The sequence below is a fragment of the Monodelphis domestica genome, chromosome 8 (assembly GCF_027887165.1).
Source record: "Monodelphis domestica isolate mMonDom1 chromosome 8, mMonDom1.pri, whole genome shotgun sequence".
NCBI lineage: Eukaryota > Metazoa > Chordata > Mammalia > Didelphimorphia > Didelphidae > Monodelphis > Monodelphis domestica.
The window spans coordinates 135,378,175-135,397,764 of NC_077234.1; the positions used below are offsets into that span (position 1 = coordinate 135,378,175).

The 19,590-nt window shown below is 35.5% G+C and overlaps 1 protein-coding gene across 2 annotated transcripts in view; it reads left to right on the forward strand.

The window, feature by feature from the left end:
• Positions 1-1,827: 1,827 nt before the first annotated feature.
• Positions 1,828-19,590, forward strand: part of NDFIP2 (Nedd4 family interacting protein 2) — a 118,298-nt gene continuing 100,535 nt past the window's right edge. The window contains exon 1 of one of the 2 annotated variants that reach the window (XM_007501494.3): positions 1,828-2,105. In XM_007501494.3, coding sequence (XP_007501556.1) covers positions 2,064-2,105 — 42 coding nt within the window. In that variant the 5' untranslated portion in view covers positions 1,828-2,063. The remainder of the gene's footprint in view (positions 2,106-19,590) is intronic. The other variant, XM_007501495.3, reaches the window with a different exon arrangement.

Below are 19,590 nucleotides of genomic sequence, written 5' to 3' on the forward strand. Positions count from 1 at the left end.
CTTTTTCTAAAATCATCTTGTTCATCATTTCTTATAGCCATTAAGCTTTTCAATTAAACATTTTTGTCTCCTTCCCACAGCCTCTTGAAAAAAAAAAGCCTTTTTCTGAAAAGAAAAAAAAATCACTCCTGACTTAAAGAACACAAATTTCCATATTAACCATTTCCAGTTCATGTCTCAATTTGCATTCTGAATTTATTACCTCCCACTGAACAGTTTACTCCCTGGAATTGTGGCTGGCTGGTAATTTTATCAATCAGAGTCTACAGGAATTTAGAGGTGCCTTTCATGTCTAAATTTTGTTTCTAAGTTTGAGTTAAAATATGATAAAAAAAAAAACCATGCTATAGAAACATGCTCTCACATCATTCCCACTCCTTTCTCTAGGAAGCATAATATGTGACAGTTATGAAGAAACAATGAACTATATGTTGAGCTACTTCTTACAAAGATACAACCATACTGTTAATCAAGACCACTTTATTTTCAGTTGATAGAAACCTACTTCTTGTCTGCCTGGATGTTGTCTCTTGATCACCTAAAGTTTATGAACTTACTGTAGGTAGGATTCATAGATTTTGAGGAGGAAGGAGACTTAAAAGATATTTAATCCAACTCCTTCGATTTACAAATGAAGAAGCCGAAGCTAAAAGAGTTTAAGGGACTTTTACAACTGTCACTCAGGTTGACTCTTAACCAGTCAGAACTTGAATCTGGATCTTCCTGGCTACAAGTCTAGCTCTCTGACCACTTTACTGAGGTACTTAAACACTGAGGATTCCTAATCACCTGTTTCTGTAACATATAATAGTTAACATTTATATAACCACTTCATAAGCTATATGGAGAATTTTACATACATACACTGTCATTTGTTCATCACAAAAACCTTCTGAGGGAAAAGCTATTATTTCCATTTTGCAAATGAGAAAATCAAGGCAGCCATGGCTAAGTATTTCTCTCCTAACTGAATTTTCATTTGTCATTTGTCTTTGATATCTTGCTGAAAAGGTAACCCTATCTCACTCCAGCCTCTTAGGAAACTTTCTGGGGAATTCCTTTTATTTTTCTGTGATGAATTGATTAATTAACAAGCACCTTCTATGTGCCAAGCATCATACTAGGTAGATGCCAGGAGACACAAGGATAAAATGAAGGACCCCTTGCTTTCAAGGAGCTTACATTCTGTCCTATACATACACATTAAAGTAAATGCAGGAGAATATACAATGCTGTATTAAGGTTTGCACAGCTCTTTATGTAAAAGGTTTCCGACTTTTGGGACACGCTGTATCATTTCATTCGATCCTCATCACTGATATAGGTGTTGTGATCCAGATAAGAAAGTTGAGGGGGTGGGTTAAGTGATTGACTTGGTCCTAGATTCTACATCAAACTAGTGAATGGCTCATTTCAGAACTCTGTCCACTAATCTACTCGTTTTGGTTCGTTTGTTTTTTTGAGGGAAAGGGAAGTAGGGAGAAGCCTGAGGCAGATGTGGTGTGACAAATGAGTTTTCTTGAAGGAAAAGGGATGAGTGAAGAATCCTAAAGCTGAGTAACTCTGATCTGGCTTTGTCTTATTTATGTCTTATGTGTGTGTGTGTGTGTGTGTGTGTGTGTGTAATCTAGTCTAGCCATGACTAGTAATAACTTCCACTGTCGCGGCCATGGCCCACGCGCACATAAGCTACCACCACCTAGTCAGCTCTTCTTTCCCTCTCAGTCTCTCTACTTCACTCCTCCCCAAGAGAAGTCTAACCTAGCTCGGGAAAAGCCTTAGGGGCACTTAAAAAAAAGTCATCGAGCATGCGCGTGTGCCCAAGCGGAGCATGCTCAGTAGCTCCAGCAGGTTCCAGATGCAGACTGCAGCGCCTCGTCCTGACCACGGACAGCGCGGAGGTCTCGGCAGGGGCAGGAAGTGAGTCGGCTCTGTCTGGAGGCAGCGACGGCGGCGGCAGCGGCGGTAGCAGCTAAAGCGTCCGAGTGCCCCGGAACTTGGACGCCTCCCCCTTTCTCCTTCAACCCTCTTCTAGTCCAAGAGATTCCTGCAGCCCGGCGGGGATGGATCTTCATAAGCCGATGACCACTCGCCGCTACCAAGTGGTGAGAGAAGCTGACCCTTCCTCAGTCACCTTGGGGGCAGGATCCCGCTTCGGGAGCTGTCCCCTCATATCAGGGCCGTGCAGCGGGAGGAGGAGGCTGGGTTCCCTCCCTCCCTGATCCCGTCCCGAGCTGGGCTCGGGGCTCGCAGTGGGAGCTCGCGCTCGCGCGCTCTCTCCTTCTCCCCCGCCCCCGCTCTCTCTTCCTCGCTATCAGTTTTCCTTGCTCAGGCTCCTTCCCTGCCTCCCGAGGACTTGTGTGTGACTTGGCGGTTCGGATACCGGGTGGTTGGGCTTCGTTTTGGAAAAGGGTTCTGCGTTATGGGAACTCCCTGGATGGTTGGGTGGGAGGCGGGCAGGTACGTGGGCTGCGGAAACTGGGTGGGGTTGTGGAATTTAGTAAACATCTGGGTTAAGCATTTGACTTCTGTTTTGGAATCTTTTTTTCCTCTTTTTGGAATTGCCAGTGGCTTATTTTGACTCTGTCGTAAATAGATTGTGGACTTTGGAGTTTGAAAGACCCGGATTCGGAATCTTGCCTTTGAAACTTGCCAGCTGTGCCACCGTGGGCACAGTCCCCTCGGCGTCTCTGAGCCTCAGTTTCCTCTGCTGTAAAATTGAACAGTTGTAGGCTCTCCGACTCAAAAAGAATGAGGTCTCAAGCGAGATAAATATATGTAGACGACTTCAAACTTTAAACTAGTTTTACAAATACCTATTATATTTTTAGCCTTGATCTGAGATTATTCCCTTGGGAGAGGTAGCTCCCACTACCTGTGCAAATTAACAATTTATCTAGTCTACAATTTATAGTATGGAATAGCATTTCTCAAACTTTTAGGTCGCAGGAAGTCTTTACATTCTTAAAAATATCCCCCAGGAACTTTAAAAATATGAAATATATATGTTTGTGTTGCATTATAAATTAAGACGTCTTAGTATTGTTATGAAAATAGTTTTGATTTTGAAGACTCCCTAGGGTCCCTGGATCACTATTCTGGAATGGCTGGTATAGACTTCCAGTTAAGATTTAGAGAAGTAAACCTCTTTACCCTCTCAATGACTTACTCCCTTTTCCAATTTTCCTTCTCTTCCTTTTTCCTTTCCCTTTCCCTTTCCTTTCTCCTTTCTTTTCTTCATTCTTCTTCCCCCTCCCCTCTTTATATTCCTTTGTATTCTTCTGTTTGATACATTTTGGGGGCATGTACATTCTGTAGTGGAGCTCTTCCCATCGTAAAATCTACCTAAAGGTTGACTTGAAGTAGTAGTGTTCACTTCCACATTTAATAACAGCTCAATTTGTTCCATAATCTCTCAAGAGGTAAAAGAATTTGGATGGGAATAGGGCTGGGAGAAATTGAAACTCCATCACATATTCTGTTGGTTTTTCTGTTGATGCAAGAAATAAAGTGAATTATTTTACTATTTCTAAATTTTTAAAAACCTAGCTATGTTACATAGTACATGGCTTTCAAATTTCATTTTTCATGTCTACTTTTTTGTTTAAGAATTATTTCATTGACCATTTGCTGAGCTGTAGGGCATTGCATTTTGAGTATGTCTAAATGCTCAAAATCATATCAGTTTAAATTATAATTTTATTTGTAACAATTTTGTGTAAAAGTATATCTAGAAATTTACATGACACATTTTCAATAGCTTTTGAAATTCTTTTAATAGTTCAAAAGACCTAAAAATCCTTTCTGTAATTTTGACACAGTTCTAATATTGTCTCAATTTTTAGAGGGCCTTTCCATTTTATTAGTGAATTTTATCAATTTTAGTATTATGCTTTAAAAAATTTACTCATTTTGCAGAAATTAGCAAAAATATTCTGAAACAGAAAAAGTTTCCTTTTCTTCCCATTTTGTCTTTTCAAATTCTTATTTCCTTAGGAGAAGGAGGATGATCAATTTCAGAGGAGGAACTATGCTAAAGAAATTAGAGATCTTTTGAAGCATTGAATTCATTAAAAGTAGTAGTAGATAAAGATTTTCTCACTGATTTTTTTTTTTACCTTCGTCCTTTACATATAAAGAACCCTCATATGCAGGATATAATTCCAAACAAGTTAAATCACCAACAGTCATTGCCCTCTAGAAACTCTTTCTCTAACCCCTGTAACTAGCTAAATAACTCCATTTTTTAAAGCGTCTGAAACCAAAATAGTAATAGAAATGTTTGTATTTTATTTCTAGATTAAAAACAAAAAACAGCCCAACAACAGCCCTTCACCCCTCATTCCCTCATCTTCTGGAAATAATATGGAAATCATTGTTTTTATAATGTTCCCTCCTTCTCCCTGAAAACTGAAGAATTCTTTGCTTTACTACCAAAATGAATAGAATTTCTTGGTATTACTAGATATTACTTTTGGGGGTACATGGTTTTCCATGTTCTTTCCATGATTCCTTTCCTCGAAACATTCTCTAGTCTGGCTTCCACCTCATTCTGCTGAAACTGCTATTCAAAACTTACCTGTGATGTCTCAGTTGACTTTTTTCTTAGTGTTCATTTACTTCTCTGAAGCCTTTAAGGCTGTCAATCATTCTCATCTCCTTGATACTCTCATCTCTCCAGGGTTTCATGACACTATTCTTTCTTAGTTCTTTTTTCTACCTTTTTAACTACCACTCAGTTTCATTTGCTGGATCTTCATCCAGGTAGGGCCTGCTAACCAGTGCCCCTGAGAGCAGTCTCTTGAATCCTCTATTTCCTTTAATTGGTACTATGTCCTTGGTGGTCACATCAGTGCCAGTAGATTCCTTATCATTCTTATGCTGATGATTCCCAGAGATATTTTTCATACTCTGACCTCTCTCTTGACCTACATACTCAGATCTTCTCCAGTTGTTGGACATCTCAGATCGTATGTCCTGACTTCTTTTTTTTTTTTTTATGTCCTGACTTCTTAAACTCAGTTTGTTCAGAATAGAACTTCTGATCTTTCCCTCTCCATTCCAAGCTCTCTGAATTTATTTTAACACTGTTGAGATTACCACCAACCTCCTTGTTATTCTGTGTAGATGATATCTTGGATTCTTCACTCTCCTTCAACCCTTCCATTCATTTCCAATCTGTTGCCAAGACTGTTGATTTACCTTCAAAACATCTTTCATATATACCCCCTTCTGACACTGCCAGACCTGCTTCAAGATGTCCTCACCACGCCTTAGGCTATTGCAATAGTTTCCTGGTTCATCTCCTTACCTTATCTCTTCCCCATTCTGCTCCATTGAGTGATTGGTCTATTGATTTTTCTCAGTGGAAGGTCTGATCATATGTCCTCTCCAGCCCTCAATTTATCAAACTCTAGTCGCTCCCAGTTACCTCCAAGATTGAATAGAAAATATCTATTTGTTGTTTAAAGGCCTGTCTAATATGGTTCCTTCCTACTTTTCTAGTTTTCTTACACCTTAACAATCCCCTTTTTGTCCCCCGATCTTTGATCTAGTGACCCTTGCCTCCTGGTTGTTCCCCAAAGAAAACATTCTGTCTCCCAACTTTGGGTATTTGGGGTAATTTCATACCCCATCCCCATGCTATCCCCTTTCCTCTTTTAATTAGCATCAGTTTATCTGTATATATCTTGTTTGTATGTAGTTATTGGCATGGTGTTTCTCTCATTAAACTATGAGATTTTTGAGAAGAGGTTTTTATTTTTTAACCTTTCTTTGGTTCTCCAGGACTTAGCTCTGCATCTGGAATAGTAGTGCTTGATAAATGCTGGTCAGTTTAACAAATGCAAAGCTGAGTTTATCTTTTCTCCTAATATTCTCCCTTATGACTTCTCTACTTTTTATCAATGTTACCACCATTTCCCCAATCTCTAGGTTAAACTTCAGGGTTATAGCTGAATCTTCTTTTTTCTTCATTTCTCATAGCCTGTCTATTATCAAGTCCTCCTTGCTTTTGTCTCTGTCTCATATTATTTTTTGTTCTTCTGCTACTCTACTTGAAAGATTGCAAATAGCTTCATAACAGGTCTTCTGTTTTTTGCTTTTGCTCCCTTGAGTCTTTTGCTTACCAGTTTTTTGCTTAGATCCTATGATGTCTTTTCTGCTCATAAACATTCAGTGACTCTTGAGGCCCTCCACCCTATTTTTCCAGTCTCATCTCATATCTGTCACAAGTTTGACACCTTAGATTAGATTTGAATTGAAAGTGAATTGAAAAATTGCTCATTTTCCTCAATAAGGCTTTGAATTAGTGTCACTCCTCCCACTTCAGTTAAATAGACATGTATTAGTAGACAAAGTGTACTAAGTACAGTAAGTTTAGAGGAGCCTTTGCCTTTATAGAGCTTACCCTCTAGTGGTAGGGGGAGGCAAGACACCATCATAGATCATTAAAATACACAAACTTGATTATTGCGAACAGTTGCTTTAAAGTATATGAAAGAATTAAAAAAAGAGAGGAGAGAGATCAATCCAGGTATAGGATACATTGTGAGAAAAGGGACTGGGATGGCAGAATGTATGTCTTCTTGGAAAAGAGAGCAAACCTGTTTGGCTACAGTAGACAGTTCATGAAGGAGTTCATAGTATAATAATAATAGCTCAATAATAATAGTTATTAATAATAACATAGCTAATAATAATAACATAGTCATTTAAGCTTAAAACAAAATTCTTTTACTATTATTTTCTTCCCACTGATATTCCTTTCCCTCCATGCCCATTTAGTGAATTCTATTTAACAACTGAACTGTGAAAAATAAAGCTCTCAATACATGTGTAGTTTGGCAAAACAAATTTCCATAGTAGCCATATCTGAAAATGTATGTCTCATGCTGAATTTTAAAGTATCACCTTTTTAACAGAAAGTGAGTGGTATGTTTTGTGTTCATTATTTTAGACTAGTGGCTTATCATTACATCGATTAGCATTTTAAAGTCTAATGAATTTGTTTTTCCTCTATAATGTTACTATAATTGTTATAAATTATTCTCCTAGTTCTGCTCACTTCATTCTACATCACTTCGTAGCTCTGTCAGTTTCCTCTAAACTGCCTATTTTGTCCTTTCTAATGGCCTAATAATATTCCATTATATTCCTATATCACAATTTGTGTAGTCATTCCCTAAAAGAATAGCCTTTTACTTTTCAGTTTTTAGCTCCTACAGAAAGAGCTATTGTAAATATTTTTTAAACATACAGGTCTTATTCCTCTTTTTGATTTCTTTGGGGTATTGGCTTAGTAAAGGCATTAAAGAAACAGTACACAAAATCGAAATTAAGGATAACATCTCTTTTTTACTGAGTTATGTAGGCCAAAGAAATATGTACACTTAATAACTCTTTGGGCACAGTTCCAAATTTTTTTCCAGAATGGCTGGGCCAATTTGAAGCTCTACCAGCAGTGCACCAGTTTTCCTCTTCTTTTTTTGAATTTTTTTCTTTTAAAACTGCATATTCATATTTTTTGTTTATTTATTGGGAAACATTCTGTAGTCTCATGTTTTTGAATATGTTCCTTATATATCTTGGTTATGAGACCTTTTGCAAGAGAAATTTGTTGTAGTATTTTTTTGCTCAGTTACCATTTCCTTTTAAGTTTTAACTACCTTAGATATGTTAATGTAAAACCTTTTGGGTTTTAAAGAATTAAAATAGACAGTTTTATGTTATTTAAACCTGTTAATTGTTTCTGCATGAACTCTTCTTTTAGCCATAGATCTGAGAGATTATTTCTTTCTCATTCCTCTAATTTAGGTATGATGTGATCTTTTATATTTGGGCTACATCATCATTTGGAGATATCTTGGAATATGGTATGAAGTATTGATCTAAATCTAATTTCTGCCAGATCACTATCCAGTTTTTGTCAAATAATGAATCCTCCCAGTAACTGTTGTCTTTGAGTTTATCAAACATTGTTTATTTCTGTATATTGTATACCCAATCTTTTGTAGTGATCATTACGTCATCTTCCTTGCCACTTTTTTTCATTGTTAACCTTGAGATTCTTGACTTTCTGTTCCTCTGTACAAATTTTGTATTTGTAGTTTTTACTTTTATAAAATACTCTTTTGGTAGTTTGGTTGGTACACATTAAACAAATTATCCTGTACCTTCCTGTTTCCATGGTTTTATTCATACTCTTCTCTATATCTGGATATCTTCCTTGCCTTTATTTATTGATCCAGTTTTTTTTAAACCCAATGTCCAGTTCGGTTTACATACCACAACCTTCAAGGTAGTGGTCATTGAGTCATTTAAAGTTTCATCCAACTCTTTGTGATGCCATTTGGGGTTTCCTTGGCAAAGACACTGGAGTGGTTTGCCATTTCCTTCTCTAGCTCATTTTACAGAGGAGGAACCAGAGACAAACAAGGTTAAGTGACTTGTCCAGGGTCACACAGCTAGTAAGTATCTGGTTTTGGGATGATGATAGTTTCCCATATTGAGTATGAGGTATGAATATAGGTTTAGTACTTTGTCTTGTAATAATCTGGGCAACTTTGGAGAAAGATTACATTTTTTAGCCATGGTAACTTTTGAAGACAGTCTGTTAAGTCAGAGGTATTGTAGTTGATATACATTAACACTAAAAAAATCGTGCATCTTTGAGTATTGTAGAAGAAAAAATTTAAGGAGCCAGATAATCTTGTGTACAATTCTACTAGTGGGTACAGATGTTCAGTTAGAGCTAAGTAAAGGCATGATAAAAGATAATATTTAAGTATTATCTATATAAAGGTGCTGTTGAAATCAAGCAATAACTTCCCTGAGGGAAAGAATGTAGAGAAAGAATTAGAAAGCTGAAGACTTAAGAGACAGTGTGATAGAGTGGAAAGCTCTATTACTGCCATTATAACTTTGGGCAAGTCACTTAACCCTTCTGGGCCTTAGTTTACTCATTTTTTTTCATCATCTCTTACCACAGAATACTTTTCTATTACATGGATAAATCATAATTTATTTAGCTATTGATGGGCATCCTCTTAGTTTTTATTTCTTTGCCGCCTCAAAAAATAACTGCTGTAAATATTTTTGAATGTTTAAAACCTATTCTTTCTTTGATCATTTTTGGTGTAGGCCTCAGTTATATCCATTTTTGGTGTCTTTTGGTATAGGTCCAGATTCCAATATGGCTGTACCATTTCAGAGCTCCATTTATGTCTTTTGTTCCATCCAAACATTTGTCATTTTCTTTTTTGTCAACTTTGCCAGGCAGATGGGTATGAGATGGAACTTCAGAGTTGCTTTAATGTGCATTTTTAAAATTATTAGTGATTTGGAACATTGGATAGATTATGGGGAATGAAGAATTTGGAAGTCATGAGGAAAGAAAACAGTTTAGTTTGGAATATATTCTAAAGAGAGTGAGATAAGGAATCAATTAGGGAAGAATAAAAAGATTATGTCATTGTAATGTAAGTCCAACTGAAGTTAGATAACATGAATTTATAGAGTACCCAGGTCCTTTGGTTGTGAAGCTACTCCAGCTTGTTTAACTGCATGTGAGTAGGAGTTGAAGACTGAAGTGGTGGGAGTATTATAGGACTGAGAATTTGGCTGGGGAATGAGTAGATAAAGGATGAGGTTTTTTGATTGTGTAGAATTAACATATTAACTATAGGGCTGTGATTAGGAGGGGAGGAAAATTAATTAAGTACCCTTTTGTGAATGTGTGAAAATACATAGATTGAAAGTAATGTGTGAAATTAGCATAAATTGGTGGTTGTTGAAGCATTTTTTAGTTGTGTCCAACTCTTTGTGACCCTAGTTGGGGTTTTCTTTGCAAAGATACTGGAATGGCTTGCTATTTCCTTCTCTAGCTCATTTTACAGAGGAGGAAACTGAGGCAAACAAGGTTAAATCCCTGGCCCAGGGTCACCTAACCAGTAAGTGTCTGAGTCCAGATTTGGTCTCATGAGAATGAGCCTTTCAGATTCCAGACCTGGAACTCAATTTACTATGCCACCTAGCTACCCCTTAGTATTAGTTGGTACCATATAAATAAATTAAACTTCTTAGATGATATGTAGGAGAATCTTATGATTTGAGAAAAATTTTTCTTAAAAATAATTTTTCAACTTTATATCTACTTTGGACAATTGAAAAAATATTACTTTAGTTCCTTCAATTTATTTTCCTACCACATGTAGAATTTCCTATCTCAATTCATGATTGTCCTGGTTGTTGATAGTTTTTGTAAAATTATATTGGTGTAAATGAGTCAAAAGGGAAGCTATGTTTGTAGACTTAAAAGGTGAAATGATTTTAGTGCTTAGGACTTAAGCCATTTGTTTTTTGGGGAAATTTTTCAAAGAACTTTCCCCACCTCCATCATCTCAGTTTATGTACAGTTCCATTTCCTGTATTATTAACAAATTTACTATCAGGAGATCGATATCTTAGCTAGAAACTTCCTTTTTATCTTTGAAGGTTTTGTTGCTGTTAGCATTAGACTCATGCCATGAGTCAGTCAAGCTAGAGTCTAGACTGAAGGAAATTCCACTTTGCAGAGTTGTGATGTCATAACTAAAGCACAAATTTAAATTTTACTGATATAAATTTTTTTAGAAAAACATTTTAAACATAGAGAACCATTATCAGGATAGTAATCATAGTGGGGGAAAGCATATCCTTTTTGTATGATATTTTTTCAAGGGGAACTTCTTTTGAAATTTATTTTTATTGTCAGAAGAACAGGAAGCATATATTATGGGGAAATTTTTTTTACATTAATTGTTAGTGCTATCTTTTATCATTGTTAAATTATCAGTAATTAAAAGGGAGCCATCATTTTATAAATTATTTTCACATTACTGGATTAATATAGTTAATGGCAAAATCACATTTTAAATATGTGTATTTTGGTGATAATAAGTAAGGAGGCAGAAAGTTCTATGAAACATCAAATATCTAACATTATCAATATATTTGGTGCTCAATTAAAGGTTTGTTGAATGAATAAATTAATTTTAGAAAAGTATTTAATGAAATACCAAAAATTTAATGAAATTTTTAATGAAAAATTGAGTTTGAACATGATTATCAGAAAATTTGGACAAACATAATGCACATTTAGTGTTAGTGTTAATGTAATTAGATTAAGTTAGTAATGAACAGTTTTTGTTTATCTTGATATGAATGACTTGATTATTTTTATGATTAAAATACTTTTGCTTTACTTTACCACCTGAACAAATTAGGGTGCATTTTATTTAAAGCCCTAATAGGAAAATTCAGTTCATTTTCACTCCTAATATGAAATTATTTCTTAAATAATACCCATGAACATTCCAGGTATATTAGGTGTTATTCATAATAATGACCCTGAGATGCCTATGTACTTCTGAAATAACTTATTTTTTTATTTTATTTTTTCATTGTAAGTTATTTAGTCAATTTAGAACATTATTCCTTGGTTACAAGAATCATATTCTTTCCCTTCTTTCCCTCCCCCCACCCTTCCCGTATCTGACATGTAATTCCACTGGATATTACATGTGTCCTTGATCAAAATCTACTTCCATGTTGTTGGTGTTTGCATTAGGATGTTCATTTAGAGCCTATATCCCCAATCATATCCCTTCAACTCATGTATTCAAGCAGTTGTTTTTCTTCTATGTTTCTACTCCCACAGTTTTTCCTCTGAATGTGGATAGTGTTCTTTCTCCTAGATCCCTCCAAGTTTTGATCAGGATCACTGCATTGCCACTAATGGAGAAGTCCATTACATTGGATTGTACCACAGTGTATCAGTCTCTGTGTACAATGCTCTCCTGGTTCTGCTCCTCTCGCTCTGCATCAATTCCTGGAGGTCATTCCAGTTCACATGGAATTCCTCCACTTTATTATTCCTTTGAGCACAATAGTATTCCATTACCAGCATATACCACAATTTGTTCAACCATTCCCCAGTTGGAGAGCATCCCCTCATTTTCCAATTTTTTACCACCACAAGCAGCACAGCTCTGAATCTTCTTGTAGAAGTCTTTTCCCTTAGTATCTCTTTGGGATACAAACACAGCAGTGCTTTGGCTGGATTAAAGGGCAGACAGTCTTTTAGCGTCCTTGCCTTCCAGAATGGTTGGATCAATTCACAACTTCACCAGCAATGCATTAATGTCCCAATTTTGCCACATCCAACATTTATTACTTTTCCTTTTCTGTCATGTTAGCCAATATGCTAGGTGTGAAGGTAGTACCTTAGAGTTGTTTTGATTTGCATTTCTCTTCTTATAAGAAGTTTAGAACATTTTTTCATGTGCTTATTAATAGTTTTGATTTCTTGATCTGAAAATTGCCTATTCATGTCCCTTGCTGATTTATCAGTTGGGGAATGGCTTGATATTTTGTACAATTGGTTTAGCTCCTCATAAATTTGAGTGATTAGACATTTGTCATAGGTTTTTGTCATAAAGAATGTTTCCCAATTTGTTGCTTCCCTTCTAATTTTGGTTGCATTGGTTTTGTTTATACAAAGACTTTTAAATTTGATGTAATTCAAATTATTTATTTTACATTTTGTGATTTTTTTCTAACTCTTGCTTGGTTTTAAAATCTTTCCTTTCCCAAAGATCTGACATGTAAACTATTCGGTGTTCACATAATTTACTTATAGTTTCCTTCTTTATATTCAAGTCATTCACCCATTCTGAGTTTATCTTGGTGTAGGGTGTGAGATGTTGATCTAAACCTAATATCTCCCATACTGTCTTCCAATTTTCCTAGCAATTTTTATCAAATAGTGTATTTTGGTCCCAAAAGCTGGGATCTTTGGGTTTATGATAACAGCTGTCTTGCTGAGGTCATTTACCCCTAATCTATTCTAGTGATCCTCCTCTCTGTCTCTTAGCTAGTAACATATTGTTTTGATGACCACTGCTTTATAGTATAGTTTGAGATCGGGACTGCAAGGCCACCTTCCTTTGCATTTTTATTATGATTTCCCTGGATATCCTTGATCTTTTGTTCTTCCAAATGAACTTTGTTATGGTTTTTTTCAAATTAAGTAAAAAAGTTTTTCAGTAGTTCAATGGGTATGGCACTAAATAAATAAATTTGGGTAGGATTGTCATTTTTATTATGTTAGCTTGTCCTATCCATGATCAATTGATGTTTTTCCAATTGTTTAGATCTAGTTTTAATTGTGTGGAGAGTGTTTTGTAGTTGTGTTCATATAGTTACTGTGTTTGTTTCGGCAGATAGATTTCTAAGTATTTTATATTATCTAGGGTGATTTTAAAGGGAATTTCTCTTTCTAATTCTTGCTGCTGAGATGTGTTGGAAATACATAGAAATGCTGATGACTTTGGTGGGTTTATTTTGTATCCTGCAACTTTGCTAAAGTTGTTGATTATTTCGACTAGCTTTTTGGTTGATTCTCTGGGATTCTTTAAGTAGATCATATCATCTGCAAAGAGTGAAAGCCTGGTCTCCTCATTGCCTATTTTAATACCTTCAATTTCTTATTCTTTAATTGCTACAGCTAGTATTTCTAGTACAATTCTAAGTAATAGAGGTGATAATGGGCATCCTTGTTTCACTCCTGATCTTATTGGGAAGGCTACTAGTTTATCCCCATTGCAGATGATGTTTGCTGATGGTTTTAGATATATAATGTTTATTATTTTTAGGAAAGGCCTTCTATTCCTATGCTTTCTAGTGTTTTCAATAGGAATGTTGTATTTTGTCAAAGGCTTTTTCTGCATCGATTGAGATAATCATGTGATTTTTGTCGATTTGCTTGTTAATATGGTCAATTATTTGGATGGTTTTGTGAACCATCCTTCCATTCCTGGTATTAATCCTACTTGGGCATTGTGAATAACCCTTGTGATCACTTGCTGGAGTCTTTTTGCTAGTATCATATTTGATTTTTGCATCTATATTCTTTAAGGATATTGTTCTATAGTTTTCTTTCTCTGTTTTTGACCTGCCTGGCTTTGGAATCAGTACCATGTTTGTGTGTTGTAAAAAGAATTTGGTAGAACTCCTTTGTTTATTCTGTCAAATAGTTTGTATAATATTGGGATTAGTTGTTCTTTGAATGTTTGATAGAATTCATTTGTGAATCCATCTGGACCTGTGATTTTTTTCTTACGGAGTTCTTTGATGGCTTGTTCAATTTCTTTTTCTGATATGGGGTTATTTAGGTAATCTGTTTCTTCCTCTGTTAATCTAGGCAGTTTATATTTTTGTAAATATTCTTCCATATCACCTAGATTGCCATATAATTGGGCATAATAATTTTTTTAGAATTTTCTTTAGTTAATTTTGAACATTATTCCTTGATTAAGAGAATCATATTCTATCCTTTCCTCCCCACCCCCACCGTTCCCATAGCCCACATACAATTCCACTGGGTATTTCATGTATCCTTGATCGGAACATATTTCCTATGTTTCATTTGAACCTATTTCCATGTTATTGATGTTTGTACTAGGATGTTCATTTAGAGCCTATATCCCCAATCATATCACCCTTGAACCTTGTAGTCAAGTAGTTATTTTTCTTCTGTGTTTCTACTCCCACAATTTTTCCTCTGAATGTGGATAGTGTTCTTTCTCCTAGATCCCTCCAAGTTTTGATCAGGATCACTGCATTGCCATTAATAGAGAAGTCTATTACATTGGATTGTACCACAGTGTATCAGTCTCTGTGTACAATGCTCTCCTGGTTCTGCTCCTCTCGCTCTGCATCAATTCCTGGAGGTCATTCCAGTTCACATGGAATTCCTCCACTTTATTATTCCTTTGAGCACAATAGTATTCCATTACCAGCATATACCACAATTTGTTCAACCATTCCCCAGTTGGAGAGCATCCCCTCATTTTCCAATTTTTTACCACCACAAACAGCGTAGCTCTGAATCTTCTTGTAGAAGTCTTTTCCCTTAGTATCTCTTTAGGATATAAACGCAGCAGTGCTTTGGCTGGATTAAAGGGCAGACAGTCTTTTAGCGTCCTTGCCTTCCAGAATGGTTGGATCAATTCACAACTTCACCAGCAATGCATTAATGTCCCAATTTTGCCACATCCAACATTTATTACTTTTCCTTTTCTGTCATGTTAGCCAATATGCTAGGTGTGAAGGTAGTACCTTAGAGTTGTTTTGATTTGCATTTCTCTTCTTATAAGAAGTTTAGAACATTTTTTCATGTGCTTATTAATAGTTTTGATTTCTTGATCTGAAAATTGCCTATTCATGTCCCTCTGCTCTAAGCCCTAAACTTTTCATATTTATAACTTTTTTCTATTGTAAGATCATTTTTTTCTTTTACAAATCAATTTTATTTTAAATTCCACATTTTCTTCCTCCCCCTTCCCCTCTCCTTGCCTTGAGAGGGCAAGAAATACAAAACTCATTACAAATATGAAAACAAGCAAAACAAAAGTCATGTTCAGAAGGATGGGAGAAGAGGATTGGGGGGCATAACAAGAAAAAGAAAGAGAAAGAACATGCTTCAATCTGAACTCTAAATCCATAAGTTCTCCATCTATAAATGGAAAGCATTTTTCATCATAAGTCCTTTAGAACTATAGTGTCATTATGTTGAGTTAGTCTATAATTTTCCTATTAATACTGAGACTTAAGTGACTCAGAGGATGCCAACATCCTCTCAGTCACTCAGGTTAGTAACTTTCTATAATCAACTCCTAACTCTCTCATCCTTCATTTCCACTCTGTTGCCTAGTACTGGAAAAAGCTAGCAATAGCAATAAGACAAGAAATTGGAGAAATAAACATGGGCAAAGATGAGATTTTTTTAAAAAGCATCCCTATTTGCTGATAACATGATAATTTACTTAGAAAATATTAAGGAATTCAAACATACTGATTTGAGACAATAGCTTCAACAAAGTCATGGGTTACAAAATAAAATCTCAAAAGTCAACGGTATTTCTATCTAAAAATACAATCTAAGATATAGCAATAAAAGAAAACTTACTCTCATTCAAATTCTCCTATTACTTTCAAAGATACAAACATCCTCAGTCACCTCAGATCCTAAGGTATCTATGAGTAGTCTAGAGTCTAAGGTGACCAATCCTGACAATCATATTTACAAAAACTGTATACCACCCTTTCTCTCCTCTGGCACTACTACAACTCTGCAAGTCTCCTTGTCTCAAGTCACTCCCAACTCCAGTACACACCAACCAAAGTATCTTCTTAAAGAACAGGCCTGGCCATGTTATCTCACATTTCCCTTCACTAAACTAAGATCTTAAACATAAAGGTTACCTTTTTGATTTTTTAAGTCCTTCATGAACTGGAATTCTCTACCTTTCCAGTCCCCTTGCAATGTATACTCTTCTCTGTATTCTAAGATCTAGTATCTTTGTTGTTCTTCACACAAGATACTCCATCTGTTCTCTGACCATTTAAAAAAAATAAATTTAATTATAGTACTTTTACATAACCAAAATTTTCTCCCTCCCCATAATTTCTAAGATAGTCACCCAATATAACAAATGTTTTTAAATATCATAAAGGAGGCAGGGGTAGCAACAGTTATCAATAAAGAAAAATTGGGAAATATTCACAATGCACCACACTTATGGACCTCATAGAGATTTCTTCTCATCTCTCTGATTTTAGAACTCATTTTTTTGAAATTTTGAAACATTAACTTTTGATTTATTATATCTTCCCATTTACATTGTTCTAGTCATTGTGTCTGTTGTTTTCTTGGCTCTTTGAACTTCACTCTAAATCATACCATGTAAGTCATTTCATGCTTCTCTATATCATTATATTCATAATTTCTTATAGCAAATATTTTGTTACAATTATAGATCACATTATGTTAGGTCACTCACCTAATCTTATAGCAAATATTTTGTTACAATTATAGATCACATTATGTTAGGTCACTCACCTAATCAATGGGTATCCTACTTTGTTTCCAATTCTTTAACATCACAAAAAGCACTGCTATAAATATTTTGTTATATATATATATATCGAGATTTTCATCTTGGCAATGGCCACTGTGGCATATAAGCCTAATAGTGGAATCACCGGGTAAAAGGGTATGGACTTTTAGTCATGAATTGTACAATTTGAAACCATTTTCCAAAAAGGTTGCAAAGATTCACTCTAACAACAATGAATTAGTGGGCATATCTTCCCACAAGCTCTCCAACATTGTCATCTTCTGAAGTTGACCAGTTTACAGAGGGTGATGTAAAACCTCAGGTTTGTTTTGATTTGCACTTCTCTTATTATTACTAGTTTGGAGCATTCTTTCATATAGTTAATATTCTACAATTCTTCTTCTGAGTACTATTTGTTGATATCCTTTGACCATTTATTTATTGGTCTTAGTACCAATTCCATGACTGAAGAGAAATAAAAATTAGGCAATCTGGGTTAAATAACTTGCACTGGGTCACAAAAGTAGAAAATGTAAGAGGCCAGATTTAAACTTGGGTTCTCCCAACTCTCGGTCTAGTGGTCTTTCCACTGTGCTAGCTAACAGTCCTTAATTATGATAAAATTTGTGTAATTACAATATTAACCCTAGAACTACAATTCCCAGCACCCCATGTTCCTTCTCAAACATTACGAGTTAATTTAAAGAGGATATAAATTTTGTGTAGCACCGCTTCTTGCTCTCTCTTCCTGTGATCCTGTTTTGTGGAGGGGGTGTGAGGTGAGAAGCAGGAGTTTTGCTTACTTGTTCAGTTCATATATTGATCTCATTTATTCTGTTTCACTATGTCACTTTAGGTTACTGTATTTTAGCTATTAACTATATGTTCTGTTATTTGTACCATCCTACTATCTTTATTTATAATGTCCTATACCTGGACTGGAGATAATATCTTTGTAAAAGCCCATAGTCAAGTAGGGCAAACCTTTTCTATTGCAAAAATATAACTCCTTATAGATACTGGGTTTTTCGCTTATGAGTTCTTTTGATTTTAGGGATTTTGATGCTTCTCTGAATCTGCATTAGCTGCTATACTGCTGTTATGCAAAACCGTTACTTGATAAAAATCATTTGCACTCACACTGTGGATCATGGCCATGTTAAGAAGGAAATGGATCCCATTTTTGAGTGAGAAACCCTTGTATTCTGCCTCCCCTTGGCAAACATTGTGTTTTATCAATTGTGAACTATGTATTTTTGATTCTTTTAAAAAATTATTATTGTTCTTCTTTGTATGTACAATAGAGTATTTGAGTTTTCTTTGTTCTCTCATTTTTTGTATTTGAAGCACATGTTATCATTATTAATGGGTTTTTGATTTTGCACTAATAGAAGTTTACAATATTCATTAGCCCTAATATTAAATTTTAGACTACGGAAACCTGTCATTGGTTGTTAAATATTATGGGACTTTGATTAATGATTGTGTCTGATTCCATAAGAAGGGATCACAAAAGAGCCATTATACAGTGCTGAGAAGCACATCAAGGAGACCAAACAATCCTAGTGGGATTGACGAGAATATGTGCTAAGACAGAGGGCTTGTTTGAAGTTTGAGGTTTAGGGTATTTGACATATGTCAGACTCAGGTCTTCCCTGTGCAACATTCTGACAAGTACCTAAGTTTGGCTATCATATTGGCTCCCATATCCCTGAGAGTAAAGGTAAAATCAGACCAGGGAATGTTATTTTCCATTTTTTTTGCTAAAATCTAGTTCCTTTTCTGACTTTCTATGGCAATTTTCTGTAGTCCCGGCTGCTGATTGAGTAATTGCATATTGCTGTAATGATCCTACAGGCTTGTGGGACATGAATCAGTTTATTGGGCCCTGATTCTAGGACCTACTATAGGCTTATTACTTGCCTACTCAGAATTTTTGTATACTATTTCATTGATTTTTTTCTTTTCTTCTATTTGTTTTATTTTAATGTTTTTGACTTCCTTTTTATAATTGATTAACATAACTCAGCAATGTATCCCTAGGTGATCCATGTGTTTGTCAACATCCTCCTCAGTAGGGATTGTATAATTGTCATATAATTGTAAATTGATAAAATTTTTTCTTGTTTGAGAGTAATTTTAGGATAAGAAACTTGCTACCTCCCTGAATCCAGAAAGTGAAGTGTTTGGAAAAGGAGCCATGGAGATGCCTGCAGAAACCTCACACTGTACCAAAAGATGCGAATCATCTTTGTGATGTAGTGAAATTGAACTGTGTGGGGTTGAAACATTTATTTTGAATGTACACTCTAGTGCTAAATTTCCCCTTAGAAAGTGCAATGTTGTATGTACCTCTTGTTGAAGATCTGTGTTGATGTAAGTTGGTTATGTATACTGATTCCATGGGGAAACTAGTCATATAAATCTGGGAGATTTCTACATGCTTATTTTCCATGGGAATCACGGGAGATTGTATAATTAGAATTTCTGTACCCTAAAATTACTATTCCCAGCACCCCACTCTCCTCACATTATGTGCTGACATAGGGAAGATATAAATTTTGTTTAGCCCTAGCTCTCATTGTCTCTTGTTCTGATCAGTTTCGTGGAGGTGGTGGGGTTGAATTCCAGGAGAGTTTTGCTCATGTGG